At 53.3% G+C, this 24,131-nt stretch overlaps 1 protein-coding gene across 3 annotated transcripts; it reads right to left on the reverse strand.

The window, feature by feature from the left end:
- Positions 1 to 27: 27 nt before the first annotated feature.
- MAPT (microtubule associated protein tau) lies at positions 28 to 23,507 on the reverse strand. Of its 3 annotated transcripts, XM_026054457.1 has the most exons (13): positions 23,423 to 23,507; positions 21,826 to 21,912; positions 20,487 to 20,573; positions 18,806 to 18,871; positions 12,263 to 12,318; positions 10,869 to 11,001; positions 10,337 to 10,387; positions 9,531 to 9,799; positions 6,971 to 7,063; positions 6,732 to 6,824; positions 3,368 to 3,449; positions 2,796 to 2,908; positions 28 to 392 (listed from the first exon to the last, which is right to left on the reverse strand). In XM_026054457.1, exons 1-13 carry the CDS (start codon positions 23,493 to 23,495, stop codon positions 177 to 179), a joined length of 1,419 nt encoding a protein of 472 aa, XP_025910242.1. In that variant the 5' UTR covers positions 23,496 to 23,507; the 3' UTR covers positions 28 to 176. The 3 variants fall into 3 exon arrangements, with proteins under 3 accessions (XP_025910242.1, XP_025910243.1, XP_025910244.1); XM_026054458.1 differs by lacking the exon at positions 6,732 to 6,824; XM_026054459.1 differs by lacking the exons at positions 6,732 to 6,824; positions 6,971 to 7,063.
- Between the last annotated feature and the right edge of the window lie 624 nt (positions 23,508 to 24,131).

Raw genomic sequence — 24,131 nt, forward strand, 5'->3', positions numbered from 1 at the left:
TCACTGATTTTGAAGTCCTGGAGCTAGAGCTGAATGAAGAGTAAAAGCAGGTTAAATCCTTAACCAGTTAGGGGATGGGGGAGCAGCTGTAAAAGGAACAGAGGAAGAAGGCCGGATTATTGTGTTTCTCTCGTTTCTTTCCGTGTCTGGGCGCCCCTGCGTTCGCCGCAGCCCCATCACAAGCCCTGCTTGGCCAGCGAGGCGGACACCTCGTCGGCTAGCGTGGCCAGCTGCGGGGAGTCCACCAGGTTGATGCTGCCGCTGGAGGAGACGTTGCTGAGGCGGCGCGGGGAGGCGTCGCCCGAGATGGTGGGCGACTTGTAGATGATCTCGGCGCCGTGGTCAGTCTTGGCTTTGGCGTTCTCGCGGAACGTCAGCTTGTGGGTCTCGATCTGCAACGAGAGCCGGGGGCGCTCAGCGCGGAGGCCGCTCCCATGTCCCCCATGTCCCCCATGTCCCCAGGCCTCCGGCACCTCCCGCCCTGCCGGGACGGGCGCAGCTGAGGCAGGAGCAGAGCCTCCCTGGTGCCAGGGCGGGCCGAGCTTTACGGGGCGCCCATGCGGCTCCCTCCTGATGCCCGGCGGGGACGGCCGCGCTGCTCCCGGCAGCCGGATCCCTCTCCTGAGCACGAGGGCAAGTGTGGGAGTTTGGCTACTTACTGGTGCCCGTGGTGGGCGAGCGCGGGGCCGGGCGCCCGGCAGCGTCCGGACTCGGGGGCCAGCTCTTGTCTTCCTTGCCCTTCTCTCTCTACAGGTGAAGAAACCGCCCCGGGGCGGCGGGGGGGGCAAAAAACGCATCAGCAACAAAAACCACATCCAATAAAGGGCACCCAAAAGAGGGAGAAAAAAAGGAAGAGAAAATCATGGAGAAAAAGATGGAAAAAATTGGGCGATTCACTGGATCGTAGGAAGGAGAGTGCCCTCGAGGAGGGAGGAAGGCTGCCCCGGTGCTGCCGCGCAGAGACTTGTGGCCTCCGGGCACTCGCCTGGCAGAGCTGCAGCTCTGGGGGTGGCAGGACTGGGAAGACGGTGTCCCCAAACAGGGACTCACCGGCACCTCGGTGGTGGCCAGGGACAGGACACGTGGCAATGGGTGTAAGCTGCAACCCAGGCAGTTCCAGCTCCATGTGAGCCCTGGCACAGGCTGCCCGGGGAGGCTCCTGCTCTGGAGGTCTCCAAACCCGCCTGGGTGCTGCCCCGTGCTCTGGGTGTCCGTGCAGGAGCAGGGGGTGGGACTAGATGATCTCCAGAGGTCCCTTCCAGCCTCAACCATCCTGTGATCCTGTGACTAAGGCCATGGGAAAGGCTGGGGAAGGGGCAGCAGCCGCACTGTGCGGGGGGCGGGCAGACCGTCCGCTTGGAGCAGGGATGCCCAAGGAAGGTCCCTGGCACTAATGGGCAACCAGGAGCACACTGGACAAGCCACGGAGGCAGCACCTGAGGTCAAGTCAGCCTGACAGCATCCCCCRGTTGTGGATGCAGGGCAGAAGCAGGAGGCGCAGGGCAGGCTGAGGCAGGGACGCTGCCAGCAGCTCCCAGCCTGGCAAACAAACCCCTCCTGAAACGGGCAAGTCCTTCAAGCTACGGCCCAGTGAATGCGGCAGGATGTGAGGGCGCCGGCGCCGCGATGGGCTCGGTGGCAGCACAGGGCAGGCTCACGCGGAGCAGCAGCGAGAGAAGGGCAAGGAGGCCAAGCGGTCCCTGAGGCAGAGCCAGCCCCGGGCCGGGCGGCAGCACAAGGTGCAAAGAGAGAACGGAGCAGAGGCCGGAGTGCTGGAATACAGGAGCGGAAACAGAATCCCTCCCATCCAGAAAAAGTGTTTGCAAACCCAGCAGGATGAAGCTCCCTTTGCCCAGGGTGATCAGTACCGGGCTGGAGGCTCAGTGCTTTGCTTACCACATTTCTCCTGCCACTAAGGTGCTCTGCTCTCCTTCATCGAGGTTGTGGAGGTGTTTTGCTTGACTGAGACTTGCTGCGAAGGCAGCAGCGAAGCCTCCACAGGAACAGCTCACCCCGAGCTCAGGATTTCACTTTACCCAACTGCCTTTTGCTTTTCAATTAAATTCTCCCCGAATGCACCARGCCCCTGGTTAGTCTCAGCTGGGAACCTGAGACTGGCAGAAAGACGAGCTCAGCCTTCCCCTGCACGCCAGSCTGCTGCACAGTCCCCTCTCCTAAATAAAGCTAAGCCTTTAGTGCCTCGCTTTGCCCGCGGAGCCGATGCCGGCGCGCAGCCCTGAGCTGCCAGGTTTGTGCCACACGGCTGGGGGTACCTGGCCATGTCCAATGCAAAACGAGGGGAGCAGCACCCTTGCATTGGGAGGCTGGGGGACACAAACCTGTTTCGGCACCAAATTCAGAGAAGAGCAGGGAACTGCAGGGGCGGCGGATTGCGGGCCTGGCAGCTCTGCTGCATTAGCTGGGGCCAACGTCCCTTGGGCGGGAGCCCTTGCCAGTGCCACCCGTCGCTGGCAGGAGGGCAGGCAGCTCTTTGGGCAGAGGCTGAGCAGCCCACGAGCACGAGCCGGCCGCACAGGGAGCGCCAGGACGCCCAAGCCAGGGCGCCTGCCATCCTCATAAGGACACGGGCACGTGGGCTGCCCCTCCCCAACAAAACGTTTCGAGGCTGGGAGGAAAAGCTGCCTGATGGGCAGAGAGCAGGGCACACGTGTGCGAGGGATGAGCCTGGGCTTTCTCTGCGCCCGGCTCTCGCTCACGCCTTGCCCACGCGCTCGCAGCGCAGGTGGCACTCACAGGGGACCAGCCCATCTGCTCCAGCCTGAGCACCCCTTTACCTTTTTATTTCCTCCTCCGGGGACGTGGCTGATGTTATCTAATGACCCAATTTTTGATTGCACCTTATCTTTGAAGTCCAGTTTCTCAGATTTCACCTCCACCTGTCCACCACCTGCAAGAGAGGAGCACAGCGGGTTGGCTGGCAGGAAGCGCTCGCGTCTCAGCTGCTCCGAGGCAGAAGCTGAGCAGAGGGTCTGGATGGGGCAGAGAGCAGCAGGAGGGATCCCGGGCAATGTGGGAACACACAAGCCAGGGCACGTGGGCACTGGAATAAGGAGTCTGCCAAAGGAGACAGCACAGTATCCTCCCAAACACCAGCAGCTCCCGATATTCCTAAATATTTTCCATTTACAGCGATGTGTTGGCCTGGACGGGAGTGCTGTGGAGCAAACTGGGTGTTTCCCTTAACCACCCGGGTTAAGTCTCCAGGAAGGAGCCGCTCGCGCAGTGACGGAGCTGGGAAGAGCGACCTGCTCCCCAGGGCTCGCTCCAACACTCGGGTCACCGTGCGAGCGTCTCCGCTCGCCCCCTGCGAAGCCCCATCCCGGTGTCCGGCCGCTTGTCCCGGTACCTGGTTTGTGATGGATGTTGCCCAGGGAGCCACATTTGGACGTCACGTGGCTCAGGTCGACCGGCTTGTAAACGATTTGCACCTGTCCGCAGGAGAGAGGAGAGGGCCATGAGGCGGCGAGGCCGGCGCGGGACCGGACACCAGCACCTGAGCTGCGCTCGAGGGAAAGGACAGCTCGCACCCCCGGAAGATTAATAATATAGATTAATAAACTGTCATCGGAAAAGGGAGAGCATTAAGCCCGTTTGCAGTAGCCCCTCTAACACGTCAGCATGCACAAGATCACCCCTCTGCAGAGGGGAGGGAGCAGAGGCCGTTTTAAAGTGCTCAAATGAGAGAGAAAGTGGAGTGGTCATTAAGATTTGCATACACATCATCCAAAAGGAGGAGATATACCGGAGAGGAAAATGTAAAAAATAAATACCTTTTCTGGTGTAAAACATAAAGCTTATGTCCACAAAAACTGAAAGAACAGAAATGATCAATGTGCACAGAACTTCAGAAGAGTGACCAAAATATGCATTTCTGAAAAATGCTGTAATGAAAATAAGGGTTTAAAAAAAAAAAAAAAAGCCAAAAGAAAAATCTAAACAACTGGCAGGAGTTCATATAATACAAAATTAAATGGCAATTATAATATAGTGAATCACAATTTTTTTTTTCTGGTATTACACTCTGGTTTTGTTTGGTTTACACCGCACATGTCTGAATAAGGGCTCTCAGGAGCAATTCCCCTTGAACCCCCCTGTTCCAAGCCCTGGTGCCGYGGCGCCTGGAGCAGGTGACACGAGACACACACACACACACGGGGGACAATTAACAGGGGGCTGTTTAGTGGCTATGTCAGCGGTTAAACACGACACTGGAAAACGGCGACGGGTGGAGCAGGACCGTCAGGATGCCGGGACTGCGGAGCACAGCACACACACACCGGCAAGACCGGGAGCAGGGAACACGGTGGGAGAAAAACATCCTCGCAGCCCCTACAGTCACCTTGGACCCCACTTTAGGCCTCACAGCTAGGGAGGAGGAATGAGCCTGGGAGCCTGTGCAGGAGGAATGGGCCTGCGGATGCTGCTGGCCGCTTCCCGCTCGCTGGGAAGCAGCGGGATTGCTCAGGAGCAGGCGGGATCTGGGGAGCAGAGCGAGCTCGGAGGGCTGCTCTGCGTCACGCCGAGGGCCCTGGCATCCTGCAGGGCCAGCACATGAAGGAGAGACCTTCGCATTCGGAGCTGCCCGCGGCCCCGGCACCGCAGGGACCCGCGGGGCTCCCGGCGAGACGCTGCTCCATGGATGTGYCCGCCGGGAGAAGCTGCCCCGCACTGGTGCTGCACAGCAAGGAGAGGTGACGGCGGGGACACAGGGCACAGCACATTCCTGACACCTGCGCAGGCACCTGGCCACAAGTCTTTGTTTCCTGCAGGGCTGGCCCTGCCACCCCCTGGGCCTGTGGCACGGGCTCGGTGTCACCGTCCCCCCAGCACGGGGACGGAGCTCCGCGCACGTGGCCCCGCAGGCTCYGGAACGCGTGCAGCCAAGGGCCCAGCAACGGACACAGAGTGAGGACACAGGCAGGGGACAACGTCCTGGAATCCAGCAGCACGAGGCATGGACAGACGTGGTGACAGGGTGCTGGGGAGCTCACACACAACGAACTGGCAGCAGGAGAGCTGAACCAGGGGCCTGCGTGGCTCAGCGAATCCTAACCCCAACAGGCTACGAGCGACCTGGGCACCGCTAGGATCTGGGACCTGAAGGGCCGCCCGTTTCCACAGCAAGCCAGCAGTGATTACACTCTCTGCCCTCCTTCCTTTTATTGCTATGTATTTATTTAGTTTTACAGCCAAGACTCTATTTTAGTAGGTGCCAGAGTCCTGGAGCTGCTCTCTCTCATCATTAACAGCATGTAGGTCTATTTTTGCCCAAAATACCTCCTGTGGCATTTAAAAAAAAAAAAAAAAAAAAACCCCAAAAGCCCCCAAAGCAGCCCCAGGTCCCTGGGGCAGCAGCTGCTTTGCCCAGCAGCAGCAGGGTGGCATCGTGGCAGAGGATTAAGATGCGAATGTCCTCGAGCCCCAGCAGTTGGTGACTGGGACAGCCGCACTCCAAGGCGGGTGCTGCTCCCCGTGTCACGACTGGCTTGGCAAGGAGAGCCTGGGGAAGGAGGAGAGCTTCCTCCAGCCAAAATAGCAGGGAATTTTTAAGGTCCTGCAGCTGGAATGCTTGTGCACCACGGGAGCTGCTGGAGGAGGAAGGGGCAGCCTCTGTCCTGTGCGGAGGCTGCGGGACAGAGGACACGGGAGCATTTGCTCACCCCAACAGGCTGTGTGCCGAGACCCCCCATGCAGTCCGGCGAGAAGCACTGCAGGACCCTGGGGTGAGAAACAGCCACAGGAGCAGGGAACCTGCTTCATGGAGACCCACACTGCTGCAAAGCGGCTTTTCAGGCCCATAGGTGAAAGCAAAATGGCATCAAATGTAAGGTGGAGGCTGCAAGGCCGGTGTGTAACTGCCAGGCACTCTGCAGTGCTCAGTTTCTCAGATAGGATGTCCACAGAGATCAAAAAAAAACCACAAAAAAAATCCACTGGGAACATCTGAAGGGAACCAGGTGGCATCCTCAGATGGTCACAGCCTGGAGCACCACAGGCCCTGTCCCTCGGCCAGGCTCTTCGGGGTCTCAGTGATGCTCTGGCCGTAGCCTCTCCTCCTTCCTGGGCTGAACTCTGCCTCTGGAGAGGCCGGGGTAATTCCACCAATCCCTGCAGAATTCCTCCAGGTTTCTGGCACGGGAACTGAGTGCTTAGCCTGGCTGCTCACCTGGGAATGGCTGCACATGGCTGGGTTTGGATCAATTAGCTCACTATTGCTTTAGTTTCAGCCTCCACGGGCCCTGCGTAGCACACACTGGACACATTCATTAGCAAGGAGCCTGTTACTTGCATTGCTGCACTTGCCTGCGCAGCGTCACGTGCAGCTCAGCAGGACATAAAGCAACAAGAGCTGCATTTGCTCATAAATCTGTCCAGCAGCTACGTCACTGTCCGTTAGAGGCCATCCCTGCTGCACACAGGAAGGTACAAAGCCTTCCAGGCAGCAGAAAACCTTTGGGTTAACGGGATGTTTTGTTCCAGACACGGTGTCTACGAGGGGAGGGTCAGTTAGTTCTGTCCATGYAAGCCACGGACAGGACTCGTTAGGGTTCATCTAACCACGTCGTGTGGGTTACGGGGTTACAGGACAGCACGTCACCAATAGCTATCGGCAGGCAGGGCGCTGCAGATAGCATTGGAGGTTTAGTGTGTACAACATGCCACTCATGGTAAAGACTGTTACAGTGCACTCGAAGTGTGAAGGTACTCACACTGCCTCCGCCCGGGATGTGTTTGATATTATCCTTTGAGCCACACCTGGATTGAACGCTGCTAAAGTCCAACTTCTTATTAACAATCTGCACCTTTGGTAGCCAGAAAAGAGTCATTGCACGTCACCAATAGCTATCTGAGGGCAGGGCGCTGCAGATAGCATCGGCAGTTTAGTGTATACAACATGCCACTTATAATAAGAATTATTATAGTGCATTGAAAGTGTGAAGGTACTCACACTGCCTCCGCCCGGGATGTGTTTGATATTATCCTTTGAGCCACACTTGGATTGAACGCTGCTAAAGTCCAGCTTCTTATTAATAATCTGCACCTTTAGTAGCCAGAAAAGAGCGTGAGAAACAACATGACCATCCGCAGCTCAACCGTGTGTTCCCTAACTCAACCCGGGGACCTGCCTTCCAGTGCCAAGGGCAAAGGATCATCGCTCATTTGCTCTGTGGATTTGTCTATTGAAGGGCTGAAAATTGAAGGCAGAGSGGGGCAGCAAGCCCTCCTGCCACGCACAGGACAGCAGGGCCCCTCTCTCACCACAGGCTCCCTCCTCGAGCAGGAGAGAACCAGCAAAGCCGGGGAGCTGGGAGAGCAGGACCGGCGTGCCCAGCCTGGCTGGAGGCCTGAGCTCTGCCTTGTGCAGGGCTCAAACTCCCTCTGCAGTTTAAAAGGGGAAAAGCAAAAGCTGCCGGGTCCCTTGTGTGCAGCTTTCTGAAGTCCCAACATGCTGAGCTGAAGGGGACAGCGCAGACCAAACCCTGCACGCGGGTGCTCTGCAGCTTATTCCCAGCTCTGCCTTGGGTGGCAGAGACAGGCAAGGCACCCCACGGGAAACACACCCATGGACCCACGTAGCCTCACACCCAGTCCTAGGACCTTCCTTCCCCCTGCCTGGCACAGAAGTTGGTGCTAATGAAGCTACTTCCACTTAGGGTTTTAGGGTTTTTCCAAGGCTCTGTGCGTGTGGGGGCAGCTATCCTGAACGAGACGGGCCTCAGTTGAATCCGATCCCTGCTCCTTCCTCTGCACGGACTGCATTGGCTCTAAGGCCCACGCAGCACCAACAGGAGGTAAACGGAGGTACAACCCMGCACGCACTTAGAAGACCTTCATTCCCCAAAAAAACACCCTTATGTGAGAGGGGAAGCATCCTGCAAGAGAGCAGCACCCCCGTGAGCGTGTGCGACCTCGCAGGGAGGCCCCTCGCCATGCCCTGCGCCTCTGCCCTCAGCAGCGCCCGGGCTGGCACGCGCTTGCAACGCCGTTTTTCAGTCTCAGATCAATTAGTCCTGCAAGCCAGGACACTGCTCGGCTAGCACAGGCTTTGGAGAAGTACTTAGTGATTCAGCAATAAAACACTTGGACAATGTGGAGTAATGGGGAGAGACGTGGCCTGGCTAAGTGCTGCCTCCTGGATCTCTAGGTGTTTTATTTCCAAGGTTGGGGGTTGAAATTCGGGTGGAGTGAGGAGGCTCCAGTCCCATCAACCTGTGACCCTGCAATCCAACCGCTGTCATCAGCCACCTCCGCTGCAGCCACCCTGCCAGAAGCAACCTCATACCTACAGCCCCCTGCAAAGAGCAAGGAATTGCCCCAAATTCAGCTGTTCTTGCTCTTTCTCTGACAATAATAAACAATGGGTTGCCTGAGAGAGAAGCTATGGAGAAAAAAAGCTCATACAGGATGGATTAAAAAGAATGAGCAAACAAGTTTAACTGATAGACAGTAAATGGAAGGGTTTCTTCTAAAGTCCTCCAGCAGCAGCGGGCAGATGGAGGGCCAGGGACACGCTGCTCTGCAAGCCACAAGAGGGACATGCAGAGTGCCACCCCACAACACGCTTCGGCCAAAAGCACCCGCCAGGACATGGGTGGAAGGAAAGACGGGGCACAGGAGCCATCTCTCCCTGTGCCAAAGGGTCATTCAGAGCCATCATGCACCACAGAGCAGCAGACACTGCTTTGGGAGGACATTTGTCACCTCTGTGGCACCAGTGGCCCCGGAGCGAGCGTGGCTGCGGTGCCCTCCCGGGACAGGCGAGCACACGCGTGCCAGGACTGCCGGCTGGCACTGGCCACCGCGCGTGCCATTCCGACATGTCCCTCAGGGCCGTTGCCGGTCAGAGCAACCAGGCACTTGACCAGGGCCACGTCCCCACCCGCACAGCGAGGAGGGGTGACGGACAACGCGTGGACACAGCGGAGCTGTGAGGCTGCTCTCGCGGATGCTGATGTTCACCCCCAGCTGTAAGTCTCAGCGTCACCCGCTTTGCAAACCCCTTCTCCCTCGGGACTGCGAGACTGCAGCTGCTCTCTCCTTGGCACAAGACCCTCACTCGCCAGCACTCGGCGCACAGAACTCACTTTTCTGCTCRTAAAACAGCCTCTGCAAAGTGGTAGTGGTAGCAGAAAGGACAACAGGGCCACCTGTTTGGGACGTTCCTCTCACACTGCAATACAGGGAAGCTCCTGAAGGCAGAACATAACCCAAAAGCTGTCTAACAGAGCCGGAGCTCAAATCCTGGTGCTTGGGAAAACTTGGAAAGCCACCACACAAGCACTCTGCAACTCCAGTCTCATTTTTTTGGGAATCTTTCTAAGCCAGACAAGAAATTTCAGGACAAGCCCCCAACCTAACCGGCCCCAAATCTGCAAACCTAGCAGCAGACCGGAGATCTGCTGAAGCAGAGTTACCCACTGCTGCACCAACATCCCCAGCTGCTACTGCGGGGAGGGCACCAACCCGCCCGGCCCTGCAGGCTCCTGCAAAGCAGCCTCCACATTTACCTTGCCTCCTCCAGGCTGGTGCTTCAGGTTTTCAGTGGAGCCAATTTTGGACTTGACGTTTTTCAGGTCAGGCATGGGGGCGGCCGACGGCTGGATGCGGCTCTTGGCAGAGGCAGGAGACTTTGGTGGGGTACGAACCACCGCCACCTTCTTGGGCTCCCTGGCCGGCGGGGTGGGCAGAGAAGGGGTGCGGGAGCGGCTGCCCGGGGTGCCCGGCGAGCCGGGGCTGCTGTAACCGCTTCTGTCTCCGGACTTGGGCTGCTCGCCACCTGGAGAGTGCGGACACACACGGAGAAGCACGGAATGAGCAGTGGTTTCCCCACGCTTTGCCTGTCTTCATGGTGTTGACCAACGTGGCTGCTTTATAAGCCCATCCGGGAGCCAACTCAGGTATTGCCCGCTCCACAAAACTGCTTTCAGGAAGCTTTTCTTGGATATAGGGAAGAAGGAGGTTCACAATGCCATGCTGCTCCATGCAATGCAAAGGGGGCAGCACGCCAGCAAACTGCACTTTTCTTCTGCTTCCTTTTTTAACCAGAAACTGGTTAAAGGCAGTTTCTTTGTATCCCAGCAGAGAGATTGTCATCTGTGGCCGGATCCTTGGGAAGATTCCCCACTCCGGCATGACATTAGCACGCACGACAAAACGCACACAAAAGCCACTCAAACAAAACGGCTTTTCTGTAAGAAAGATTTTTTTTAACAAAAACTGGTATTATAGGAAATCAAATAAAGTTTGGATTACTGAGTAGCTTAGCAGTATTCCCCATTTAAAAAGAACTGGAAAAAAAATCTTAAGCACTTACCTTTCTCAGATTTCGCTGCTGCAGGAGGTGTTTTTTTCTGCTCCTTTCTGCCTGTTTAATGAAGGAAAAAAGATGTTTAAACATAATAAAGGGGAAAATTTAATTCATATAAGGCTTTATGAAGCTCTGTTAAGTACCAAAAATATATATATTYAGTGAAATGTACTGTTTTAATGGAAATTCTGAATGCCTGCTGCTTTCCAGGGTCTACGCTTTGAGAATCACGGGCTAATCCCCATTCCTGCAATCAAACAATTGATCCTCTTGCCCCTGGTCTTTTTGAACTATCACCACAGATTTAAAAAAATTGAGTTGATTAAATCTTCCAAATTGGAGGAAATCCCAATGGGATAAAGCAGGCGCCCTCCCTTCCACCCTAGTAACTGTATGAACGGAGCGGGCAAAGGWGCATCCAGCGATGCTCAGCCAGGAGGAACAGTCCCAGCTCTGCTCTCCTGGCTGCCAAATTTCTTTGCCCYGCCGAAACAGAGGCTCTCGTGTGTGAGGATGCTCCGTTCTCACCATCACCTACCGGAGCCGGGAGGCGTCTTGGGGGTCGTGGGTGTCTTGGCAGGGATGCGTGTGGCATTGGTCGAGTTCCTCTGAGCCTGCCCCGCTGCGGAGCGCGGCGTGGCTGTCTTGGTGCCACCTCTCATCTCTGGGCCCTGCGGAGGCAAGGGAGAAGATSAATGCAGGGGGGAACTGCCCAGTTAAAAAGCACAAGTTGGGCTACTTTGCCTGTTCCCTGAATTTGAACGTTTTGCTTGCCACGTTTCACTAATATTTTGTACAGAAGGTAAATAGGTCCAGTCACTGTCTCCGCATTACAGGCTCCAGGAGGACAGAGTCAAACTCTAAGCACTGAGAAACGTCATCTCCTTCCTCCCCACCTGAAATACACTAATGTAACAGGCAAAACTTTTGGAACGAGGTGTCTATAGAACTATACTATTTATTGCCTTCAGATCCTGCAGAAAAGCCTCCCTAAATCTGTAAAATAACCTGTCTGGCTGCGACTGGCCCCAGCCACTGCAGATACCTGGTGTCAGGTGAAGCAAATCCTGCCCTCTYCGCTAAAGGGGACAAAGAGAGGATGTCCCACTCGAGCAGCCAGAGCTGTTGTCAGACCTGAAGCTGCTCTCCGAGGCAGCTTGCTCTCTTTCACACACCATTTCCTTACCTTGGCTTTGTTTTCTTGTGTTCCGGTACTGGCAGGTCGGGATGTGACAGAAGAGACTCGTTTAGAGGTGGAAGCAGGGCTGGAGGGTGTGTTCGAAGGGGTTGTGCTAGAGGAGTGTCGCTGGGGGGGGGTGCAAGGTCTATCGCCTGGGGGTTTAGCAGTGGAAGGTGAGGATTTCTTAAACATGGAAATGAAATAAAATTGGAACAAAAAAAAATCAGCATGGGAAGGAAGGAGAAGGGGATCACAACCATCAAATAAGATTAGAAGGTGCRATGCAGGAGACGTGACGGCTCAAATCAGTCCCTCGCGGCAGCTCAGAGCTGGGCAAAGGCCAGGGGCACTGCCAGGGTCCCATGGCTGCACCAAGAGCTACCGGAGAGCTCAGCTGCTCAGGGGTGCCTGTTCCCCCTACAAGTTCTGGCCTTGCTTCCACACTAGTTTTGCCACAGCAATACCAAACTGCTGCCTTCCAGTCTTGGCCTAGGGCTTCGCTAACCACTCCCACAGCCTCAGGTTTGGTTTAGACCTGATTCACCTCCTTCCCCTCCCCAAATCACCATGGATTGCACCGTCCAAACRGAGTGAGGAGAGGGAAAAATAAAAACACTTGAAAGAAAGAATGAAGAATGAGGATAAGGGCAAGGTTTCCTAAGTGGAATGATCATATCCAGGAGAGCAGGAAAGGGAGTCAGGAACCTGTGCAACCCTTAGCGGGGTTGATGTTGCTTTATTGGTTAACTCACCTTCGGTTTCTTCTCCTCAGCCTCAGCCCCTTCCTTGCCTTTGCTGTCAACACGAGCTGACAAACAGAAACACACACAGTTAGAATGGATTGCAGATGGCTGGTAACACCCGTGTTGCAGCAACGGGTAGGCTGAGTGGCTTTCCTGCTCTCGTTTAAATGAAATGYTCATCTTCAAAATAATAGGTATTACACTGCCACTTATTATGGAAATATTGCCACCTCTTAAGCATTTTCTTGATGGATTATCCTGTGCACAGGCAACAGTGCATAAGTCCTTGCTGGCTCATCAGCTGTGCAGACCCAGGTCTGAATGAGACCATTTCACCCAGATTTGTACCCGGTCCTAGCAGCAAATACTTAAGAGCAGCTCCCTTTGGGTCTAAACACGAGTCTCCCTCTGTAAAACTAACACCCGTTTGGTCCTAATGACCACGTGTATCAAGACTAAAATGGAAGGATGCCCATCCTAGCTAGCACCAAGCTGCCTAGGGGATCAGAGGACGTTGTTCAGTGTCACAGCCTGCAAAGCCCTGCTCTTCACAGCAGCTGCCACCTCCACAGCCCCTGGCGCACTGAGTTCTGCCTCCCCAGCAGACAGGGAGCCCTTGATTTGGGTTGGGCTCCCCAGGCTCTTAGCAGTTTTAGCTGCCTTCCTGCTCAGTCCATCTGAACATACACTGACTGTCACGGTATTTGCACTGTTTTGCCCCATTTGTTTACATGCACGACAACTCGGCAGTATTGCTAATCAGGAGATTAGAAATAAGAGGGAGATAACAGGTAGGAGAGGGCAGTGCTCATAACGAAGTCCTCTTTGCCCATCAGCTAATTCCTCCCTAACGTGGGAGGAAAAGCTGCTGATATTCACCTCAGGGGGCTGGAAATTGGCCCTGGCAGCTTGTTCGAACAACATGAACCAGGTAATTTATCCAGCGCTGACAACCCCAACCTGCCTCAGCAGCCCCTTTGGGAGGTGGYAGATCCATCTCCCCTCCCAAATTCAGCAAAACAGCAGAGTGGAGCAAGGACGTGTCTCTTAGCAGGAAACTGAAGAAATCCCTGCTATGGAATCAGAAAGTGGTGACCGTGGCCCAGGCACCCCCAGGCCACCCCGGGTCTCGGGCTGCGATGCCCGTGCGCGCAAGCCATGCTCGTGTCCCCAGCGCGCGTGCGAAGCCCCCCCGCCAGCTCAGCGGGGAGCCAACGGCCAGAAATGTGTTATGAGCTTTAGCTCCGACGGAAAAAGCTCCATCAACCATTTCCTTGGGTGCCCCGTGCAGCGAAGGGCCCCCTTCCCTSCGCCGGGATGGAGAGGCAGCGAGCAGGGTTTCAAGGCTAATGGAAGCAGCCAAGCCAGCTTTTGGGGTGCAGCCCCGGGTGAAAGGCAGAGCTTCCCCCAGGCCATGGCCCAGGCAGCCAGAGCTGAGGTCTGATAAAGAGAGACACCGTCGGGTTGTGATGCTTGTCCCTGTTTATTAATGCAATTCCCTGCAAATCTGCATTTTGCCATTAAAGAAGCCCCACCTCAGTGACATCTCYCCGACCACCAGTGAAAGTGAAGAACAGTTCTTGGAGAAGAAAAGGATCTAAGAGGCGCTGGTGGGAATCCTCAGCTTGGGGGAGCGAACCCGAACCTTCCCCCAGGACAGCTGAGGCTGACAGATCTGCATGAACACAGCTCTTCCCAATGCACCAGCGCCCAAGCCGCTGTTAAGATGCGTCCACGGACCCCGCACACCTCCAAACACACAGGCAGCTCCAGCAAAACAGCCCAAACTCGGCCACCTTGTTAGACCACCCTGGCACGTGCGTCCTGCRCTGGGATCAGAGCACAATGTTGGGGAAGAGCCTCAGAGGTGCCCTGGGATGGAGGAAGGTCCAACTGGTCGCCTAGTAGGCAGAAGTAGGACCAAGAGGCCCCACAACACGGGGCCTTTTCTATGGTTAGATCTGCCATCTCCCTTGCCTTTTTCTTCCTGCTTGCTCTTGAGGAAAGCTGGCACAAAGAGCTGGGTTGTCAGAGAGGCACACGCAAGCCGGCAGCATGTGTCCTGCTAGAACAAGCTGCAGCACGCGCCAGAGCAGCCCGTGGGACAATTCAGTCCTCTTCTCCGCTAGGAAGATGCGGGGGGCACGAGTTAGAGCCCCCCCAGACCCCAAGAAACCCGGGCAAAACCAAGAGAACGAAGCAGGATCAGGGACACACCATGCAAGGGACGCAAAACCAAAGCGTGAGGGTCTGGCAAACATGCCAGGATACCCAGGAGTAACGTAAGGTGAGGAGGAAGGGGATGGAGAAGCAGCGGTGCCCTGTAGATGAGCTGGCAGCACAGGTCCAGGCCATTTCCCAAGCAGCGGGACTCGGGAGCAGCAGCCCTGCTGTGCTCAAGCCGCCAGCACCGCGAGCTCGGCGCAGGCAAATGGGGCACACACCTTTTAGGAGAGGGACACGGCTGCCCGCTTTGTCTGCAATGGCAGCATCGGGTTTCTTCTTGCGGGTCCGCTGGTCTCCCGTAGCCGGCACAGCCTCTTCCAGGGGAGCAGCTTTGCCTTCCGCATCGTCTTGCAACCCAACAGGGGACTTGGCTATTTCTAGTGAGGGTCCCGAGTCCTGTCCCTCCCYGGCTGCAGCTTCTGCTTGGGGGATTTTAGAGGGCTCTAACAGGGTGGCAATTGTTTCTTCTTCCCCCGTCAGTGGCTGTTTCCTCTCCTCTTGGTCCTCTCCTGCTTTATCTGTTTCAGTTTCCCCAAGAGCCTCTCTCGATTCATCTCCAAGGACATCTTTGGACTTCATTTCTGCAAAAGCATGTTCTTCATGAGCTTCCTTGGCTCTTGCTAGAGAGAAGCCCATTTCAAGTCCTGGAGAAACAGGCTGTCCCACCAAGGACACCGAATCCTGGTGAGCAGTTTCATCAACGTCACGGTCCTCATCTCTTTCCTGTCCACTAACATCTTCTTTTAATGGAGCTCTGGGGTATATTGGAGATGTCCCATCTTTAATATGGGCATAATCTGTGACATCTGCACYTGGCAATCCCTCAGCGCGACCTAGCTCTGTTCCTGGTGCTTGAGCCACACCAATGCCTTCTCTGCCCTGATGGTCCCAGAACTCACTGCTGTCTTCGGATGGTCTGGAGTCTTGGTACATGTCTGGGGGTAATGGGATAGTGACCTCGATTCTGGTGGGAGCAGCTGCTGTAGCCTTTGCTTCATGAGCCAAAAGAGGCTCCCGGGGAACCCCATCTGCCTGCTTTGAGGGCTGACCTTCTCTTTTTATTGCATCTCCCACATGCTCCTGGAGATCGGGCTGCTGCTTTGGAGAGCTCAGCTCCCCTGGAGTTGAAGACGCAGGGTATGAAGCACGGTAAACAATTAGCACAGGCAAGTCAGACAGGAAGGTGTTCACACAACGCTAACGAGACGACGGAATTTTACACTTGCTCCAGAGGCTGAGAGCAAGGCCCGCGCTGCCCCGCTCAACCTCCTGCACCTCTGCAGTTGCCTCTGGCTTTAAAATCCCCCTGGGAATGGGAAACGCTAATGGGGATGGAGGGGCTGGGATAGACCAGCCCTGGGCCAAGCTGCGCTCCAGGAGCTGCTTGAGCTGCAGGGGCTCTCAGGAGCCAGGCAAACACACCGCATTTGAACTGGTGCCACCACCAGAYCACGAGTTTGCTGGTGGGTAACCGCCACGGATGAAGCAGGTGTGAACCAAGCTGCTGGCTGCTTTTGTTTGCTCAGGATACGTCTGCTGTCCATTCTGCCGAGACCCCATCTCTCCTTGCCACGCGGGCGAGGAGGAAACAGAGCTGGCACCCTCCCTCCCTCGTGGCGCTCCCCATCCCAGGAGTCCTCGTCTCCCTTCTGGGAGACGTCGATGGGGATCAGTCACCGCTCGCATCCTCCCGGAGCTCCAACCATCTCTGCTTTGTTCTCCAGACCATTTCTATTCCTAACAAGGATGGGGAAGAGCACTGCAACATCTCCGTCTCTTCCTGTGATGGATTTCAAGAGCCTCTCTGCTCCAGGGGAGCAGAGGGCCTCAGTRGAGAGGAGGATCAGTAAAAATATGGCAGCAGTTTCACAGCCACAGCAATTTTGAACCGTGCACCCACTCAGGCTAATCAGCGTTCCAGCATCGCTGCCACTCTTTGGGCTGAATAGAAAACATGACATTTAAAACCCAAAAGTGAAGGTCATAGACACACAGATTTTTTTTTTTTTCAGGGTAAAAGAGACAATTATGTCCCACCACTGATCTCATGCATGACACAGACCTTTATAATTTCATCCAACAATTGCTGCATTAAGCCATATATTCTGCTTGACTTGGAGCTTTTCTCTGAAAAACTCATCCAGCTGAAGCAAAGATGCGTTGAGCGATGGAGAAATCACCCTGACCACAGGTAAACTGCCTTAACAGGCAACTGCTCCACAAAGAATGGGCATTTTGTACTCTGCGTTTGTCGAGCTTCAAATTCTTTCGGGGTCTTTTTAAGCCCTTACCTAGTAAACCAAAGGGTTTAGATTAGAGCACTTTAGTATTTAAGATTTTAGCTGTTTTGTTAAATGATAGAAATTAAAACAAGAAAAGAAGTCACTGCTGACTCAGTCTTTTATTCTCCCTGTTTTAAGAGAACGCAACGTTACCACGCAGAGACCTCCAAACTCGTTGGAGTCGCCTGAAATAGGCACCTACTGACAGGTAATAACTGAACTGTGTTATTAAAAAACATCTTTCATAACCCACCACAGAGAGCTGAAGGATGTTTGCAGAGTAACCAAGAGAGTATTTAGGCTCATTTCTTCTGCAAGCAAAGACAAAAGACCATAACGACTGTCGGGGCAGAGATGCAGCCTGTTCATTCATTAGTCGAACTCCAAGCTCCGGGACTCATGAGTTGTTCTGAGCTGGATGTGCAGAGCAAGGTCAAGAGTTGGCAGACTCCAGCATGGCAAAAAATACAGATCCAAAGATGCTTCTCCGACTGAAATGTGAGGCATTTGAACATGCTCTATCTTCACAGCGAAGATTTTTCTTTTTTTTTTTCAAATTTCGCAACATGAAAAATGAGGGTAGGCAGAACAAGCTGTGCAATGACTATGTGCACGCATCAGTAACTGTGTTTTCCTCCAAATCAAAGACAACCACAGCATCATTAAAAGGAAGCATATTTTTAAAAGTCCATTTTCAGAGAAATAAAAATTTAAGGAAGAATCTAGAAGTGTCAGGTACTGGTCACCTCGGAGCTCTGGCTAGCTGTGTGTTCCCAGATCTGACTGCTGAAAGATCTCAGCATTAAGAGAAAAATTTTATTTAAAAATCTGCTGAGAAACAGCAGCTAGAACCAGACTGATCAGGGCAGATGACAGAGAGAACTTTATCACGCTCCTGCTAACAATATTGACTGCAATTTTGCAGCAATGCCACTGTTTTAAGTAGAAAAGAGCTGCTAGCCCAAGAACCACTGGATAGGGTAGCAAAGATGTTTTAAATGTATGATAGGGTAGCAAAGATGTTTTARTTGTATTTAAAAGCAATGCTCACCTGGGTGTCGAAAGCGGGAACAGTCTGAATTCTGCCCTAAGCGGAGAAAGCAAAGGTGGCCACTCATTTCTTCAAGAGACATGGATGTTTGTAAATGGAGTAAGGCAAGCACAAGGAAGAAAGATGTTGCCCAAACGGGTGGAATTTGTTACACAAATCACAAAGAGAACTGCCCGACAGCATTTAATTGAATGTCTTAATGGGATTTAATGGAGTTTTTTAATAGCACACAGAACTGCTGCTTTGGTTGTGAGGACGAGGCGGAGAGTTGTACCAAAGGAAGGCTGAGCACCTAACTGCCCCACTGGGCACAGAACTAAGTCTGCACTGGTGGCTTCCAGGAAAAAAGAACAAAATCCTAATGTTTTTGGTGAAGTTTGAACTGAGCAGAGCTAGGAAAGGTCCTCCAGATAGCCAGGGCATCTCTGGATAATTCCTTGGCCTGTCTGAGCAGATGCACAATTGATGCTAGACAAACATTCACTGTCCACCGTGCCTGGTGTTATAAATCATGTCCTCTGAGACTAAGAAGAAAACGCCCTTCATGTTGAAGTGCATTAGCGAGTAGCTTTGAGACCATCTTTCAAGTTGAACTGAGACAGAGAAATTAGTCAGACTTGAGATGTGAAACGAAAGGCCCAAACCGACTTGATTCCTCCTGTGTGCTCAGTTGTTCCTGCCTGACCACATCATYCCCGCTCTTATTCGTTACCTTTTCCAGCCTGGAAGCTGCCCAGCTGGACGAGCAAAGAGAGGGCTGCAGCCACGTGGGAGAGGCAGTCGGTGCATGAGAAGCTGTGGTTCTCTGAAATGAGTTTGCTGGGACATTCAAACCATGTAGGACCCTCCGCAGTCAAGGACAGGGAGAACTGTAGAGCTGCTCCAACAGAGCAGATGCACTAGGGAAAAATCCCAGCACTAGAGAAAAATCCCAAGCCACTAGCGAGCACCCACACAYGTGAACAGTGGTAACGGGGGCCCGGGGACACTGACCTCGAGCGGCGTCTCCTGCAGCGTGGTCCTCCAGGTTGGGGGTGGCTCCTACGCCTGCCTCTTCAGCTGGTCCCCGTTTGAAGAAAGAAAGGGAAAACACAACCAAAACGGCAAGGATTATATTTCAAACATGTGCCTGGGAATATTTTTTTTCCCCTGCTATTTGTGCCCAACACTGCTGTATTGCGAGCACAGCAGTATCAGAAAGACCCATGGTGGTGATGACCTAGCTAGTTTTACTTAGCATGTATGGTACTACAGTGGAAGAATATTTCCCCAAACCGGACATCCTGGGTGAGGGGAGAGCACAAGTTCCTTCAGGTAGATTTATGGAAAACAGGCTGTTAAGGAGCAGGAAAACTTGAGGATTTATATCCCATCTTGTGCTCCACTTTGCATTTATGTAGCTGTCARCATGCACCTGAATGTCTAACTCTTACCTGACCTTGCTGGTATTTGACATTAACCTCAGTTCCTCTCACATGAGTCCCAAGCCACTAGCRAGCACCCACACATGYGAACAGTGGTAACGGGGGCCCGGGGACACTGACTCTCACATGAGTCTGATACTTCAGGAATATTGGTAATTTGGAGAAGCACCTTTTTTTTTTTTTTTTCCCACAGCAGCCATGACGGTTTGTCTCTGTCAGAATTCTTTCATTTTCTCATATGGCTACTTTCAAACAAACTTATTGTGCCGTCAGTCACAGCCCTACAGCCTTTCCTGTCTTTTCTGTCTCCATTCCTGCCTTTTCCAAAGCTTTCAGGACACGGCTTCCTCCTAGCTCCCAGATAGGGTCAGATCTGGAATCAGACACTGCCCATCCTTACTGGCAGAGGAGCTACTCCGTGCTTGGGTCCAGGGCTCCACTGGCAGTCATGGGACTGGAAGCAGGAAAATTTGGCTGCCAAGAGAGTGTGCTGTGCATCTGCTGAAGTGCTTCCACCCATCACCTTTCCCGGGATTCACCATACCTTGCCTGATGGTCCCAGGAAAACCCAGAGGCTCGTGCACAGGAGCCACGCACTAGTTTTGGACATACAAACCTGGCTTTCCTGGGATCCTCTGCCCTGCTGGACACACATAGTGTGGTTGGAGCTCTATCTCATTTTATACCACCTATGAAAGACCCCAACCCTCCCTGCAAATCCAAACCCGGGTGCAGTGRCTTCCCGCAGAGCATTCAGGCTGAATGAGCCACTTTGCTTCCTCTGCATTATCTTCAACACACCCTGGCAGCCCAAGAGCTGCTGCAGTGGCCTGGTTTTCACCTGCCGCTTCAAAGCCAACTGCAGGGGCTGAGCTGAGCAAGAGCAATGGTGAGATGAGCAGCAAGGTCCTCACCGGCAAAGCCGGGCTGCTGTCACACGGGCAGAGCTGCCCAGCAGGATCTCCAGAAAAGCTTAGCCTGGAGAGGGGAGGAGAAGCCACCAACCACAGAGATACCAGATAGAGAGATTGTCACATGTGAAGCTGAGAAAGAGAGAAGAAAACACTGCAAGCTCTCCTTGGGCTGAGGAAGGCAAGAGTACAGCTAGGAATTATTTCTTCAGGCTGTGGAGAAGAGAGAAGCATCAGGAGAAGCATGGTGTTTGTGGCAGGTCTTGCAGCAACATTACAAAGCACTAACGAGCTCAGCTCTCTGCTCAGGAGAYGAGACTGCACTTGGGTCTCCCTCACCTGTGGTTCCTTCTGGGATCTCCCCGTGCTGTTCGACACCACCCTGATCTTCGTGGTCTCCTTCCTCCACTAAGGGTGCTGTGGCATCTGAAAAACAACGCAGCTTTCACACAGCTGTGGTGAGGCAAAACCCTGCGGAGGCTGGGATGTGCCTGAAGAACAATTCGCTCGGAAAAGCACCCAGCTCCCTCCTTTTCAGCCAGTGCCGGTGGGGGGAGACAACCCTCCACCGCACATGCTGCCCGGCTCCGGCACACTCCTTACACCGCTGGATGCGAACACGGAGCGCAAGAGAGCCTGAGCTGCACGGGGCCCTTCGCCGAGGCAGGAGAACAGCTCCTGGCCGAGACCTTCCTAAAGGCAGCTCTGAGACAGACAGGTTGCCAGCTCTGCCTGCCCGTGGGATGTTTCGGCGCTCCCACGGCCCTGATCCGATGGGGAAAACGGGCAACGTCCCCGTCTGCACTAGCCAGGCTTCGCACGTTGCTTCCTCGAGCCGCAGGCAGGAACGGGAGCATTTCAGAGGGCACTGTCAGCCCACACCTCCAGAGAGACAGGGCTGGAGCCGGTCAGCTCTTTCCCTTAGACAAATTTTTAAGTTAATATCTTTACCTGAAGCATGCGATAGGCAGATATTTGGCTTAAAGCAGCCAGTTGCAAAAAAGTGCAACTAATTAAAACCGTAAACAAGTCTCCAGACCACTTYCAAATTAAGATTCTTCTCAAAAACGCAGCATTCAGAGAACACTCAGGAGCAGCGCAGATGTGCCCCAAGTCCTACCAATATGATTTACCAATCTGATTATCAAAACAAAGTTTTGCTTTATATATAAACACTGCCCACCTCATCATGCCAGCATGAATCATGCTGTATTAATGAGTATATAATTAGAGAGGAGATTAAAAAAACAAGGTACAAGCTACAGCTAACTCTGAAAGGGAACACGGAGACCAGGAGGAGCTGGGGATATCTCAGTAGAGCAGAGCTCACAACATGGTTTGGCTCCCAAAGACCCTGAGCTAATGGGACCCTGCAGTTACAGCGCAGCAAGTCTTCAAGGGACCAACTGCAGGCAAAGCACGAAATTCTAATACTTTGCACTCTCAATTTAAAGTCTTCACCAGCCTGAAAGAAAYATATATATATAGAGAGAGAGTCCTGTAGAGTGGCAAACCTTGCATGTGATCAGACTGATAAAGACCATCTGTCCAAGAGCTTGGACACGCAAGGCAAGCCGCTCCTCCTCAGAAACCCCACAGGACCCAGCGAGCCCTGTGGCAAGGCATTGCATGGCCCCATTTATCATGGTTTCAAAGCAGTAAGTCAAAGAGCTCCCACCTTCCGTAGTTGGGGTGCTCTTAGCGTCAGATGTTTCAGAAACAGGCTCATCCGATCCATCATCAACTGGTATCTGAAGGGGATAGCCTGGAAAACATTCACATACTTAGAACAAGTGCCTGGCTGTGGGTCAAGAACTGCGTATTATGAACCTGTGACGGCCCCGATGCACAGCAGCAATAAAGAAACTGCAGTTGCAGAGTGTAAAACACTTGAACTAATAAGCAAGCAAAGCGTGAAAATGCCAACCCAAGCACCAGTGCCACTGCCAAAAGAAGCAAGCAGAGCCCATCAGCAAAAGAAAAGTCCAGTGAACCGGGCAGCAAGAAACAGCAAAGCACAAGCAGGAAAGGAGATTGTGGCAACATAGCAGAAAAGAAGTGCAACTTCTGAGTCACTGATGTTCCCTGTGACATTTCTGGAGTCCTGAGTCTCCCTCCCAAAGCAGCCGAGCTCTTCCATGATGTGTAATTCTAACTGCTGCAAATCAGCAATATCTTTCTAAAGGACCTGGAGTAGCATGGACCTGAAAACAGGAAGACTTGGCTGCAAAAGTCATCTTTGGGGATGGCAGAGCAAGGTGCACAGGTCTCCTCTTTGCAAGGAGCCTGGGCAAATGAAACAATGAGAAGTGAAGCAAATGACTTGGAAAAGAAGTTTCAAACTAACATAAGCAAAATCCCTAGGAAACTGTGATGTGCTAAGATGAGCTACCGGCTGCAAGGGGCTGTGGGGTTGAAATGAAGCCAGAATGAATGGGYTGAAATGATTCTCTTCAGGGCAGAGACAACCCATTTATCTGGTGCAAGCTGTATCCAAAGCACCTCAAGAAAAGAAAATCAAGATGATGTTTACATGGAGCTCAATCAGAAGGGAGTCCCACCCACTTCCCTGGCATTATGTGGGCTTCCAAGCATGGCGAGATGAGAAAGACAAGGTCCTCCTGAGAAACACAAGTGTGAAATGCTGACAAGAGTCTCTGACATGGTCCCTGCTGCCAGGGCGCCCYGCTCAGCTGTCCCCAGCTCCCCATGTGGGTGATGAAGCAGGCAGCAGGAAGCACCCATGAGCCGTGTCCCCAACGAAAAGCAGTGCTGTATTGTTACAGCCCAGTGAGTAGCAAACACAAACATGTACATTTGCAAAGCTGCAGGAACAAGGAAGGGGATACTAGGAGCTGTTGTACTCTCGCTGGGCAATGCCACCACACAGCCAAATGTGACACGTCAACTTTGCTGCCCTCTTCCATCAGCCTGCCTTGTGGCAGCATCATTTGCCTAAGGCTATAAAATCAGTGCATCTTGTAGACTACGTGTCRAAGGTTTCAGCTGACTGATCTGCACTAACCATCCCCACAGAGACATCAGTGCAGACACTCTCTCTCACACCTACAACTGCTCTTTGAACCTAAGTCTGGTGCTGTTCATCTTTGTCCTTCATCTCTCAAGGTTTGCTCCTGGCTGGAGGGACAGTGTGAGTGTCTTACCCACCAAGGGCCCCTACACAGTCCTCCTAGATGACCCCAGACTCCCCTTGTGCTCCCCAACGCAGTGGGGCAGGGCAGGTCCCTCACAGGAGCCCTCCTGGAGCAGCTTACCTGATGGGACGTGCTTCTCCTGGCCGGCTGAGTGATCCTCCATCATGGGGACGTCCTGACGCTGCTCCGCCATCTCTCAGCAAAGTAACTGAAAAGGAAGAGGAAAAACAAATTAATGCTACGGCTACAGAGCCAGGCACAGGACACAGGTCTGGGCAAAGGAKGGAGAGGCAGAAAGACGCTAAAAAGGAGAGCTGTGTTTCCAAAGCGCATCTCCCTGTAAAAGGAGATGAGCTGGCCCACAAACACTTCCCTTCTGTGGAGCCCACRATTCTCCTCATTCTTCACCCTGGTCAGAGGGACATCACTTTTAGTCAACTTCCTAAGAGCCGATGTGATTACAGCCATTAGCAGAGATTAATAACCCAGTATTAGTGTGATTGCATTTTTGCTATAACCATGAGGAGGGAATGAACCCAGCAGTGGGGCATCCATTGCAACGCAGCAAACTCATGCGGGGTTTGTTTGCTGGCARTAAATTAACTGGATTCATGGACCGAAGCAAGCGAAAATCTAACGTCAGTAACCAGATCTCTTAGCCASTTTTTTTAAAGCCGCTAGGAAGATGACTGTGCATAATGGCACTTGACAGAATTGTACCAAAGAAGTTCGAGAACTTGCTGTAGAGGAAAATCAGCCATAAAAATGGAGGTCTGCAATGGGAAGGAATTAAGCACCTGATTTTTGCTAAAATTTTCATGGGGTTTCA

The sequence above is a fragment of the Nothoprocta perdicaria genome, unplaced genomic scaffold, assembly GCF_003342845.1.
Source record: "Nothoprocta perdicaria isolate Ctin4 unplaced genomic scaffold, notPer1 scaffold_121, whole genome shotgun sequence".
NCBI classification, from domain to species: domain Eukaryota; kingdom Metazoa; phylum Chordata; class Aves; order Tinamiformes; family Tinamidae; genus Nothoprocta; species Nothoprocta perdicaria.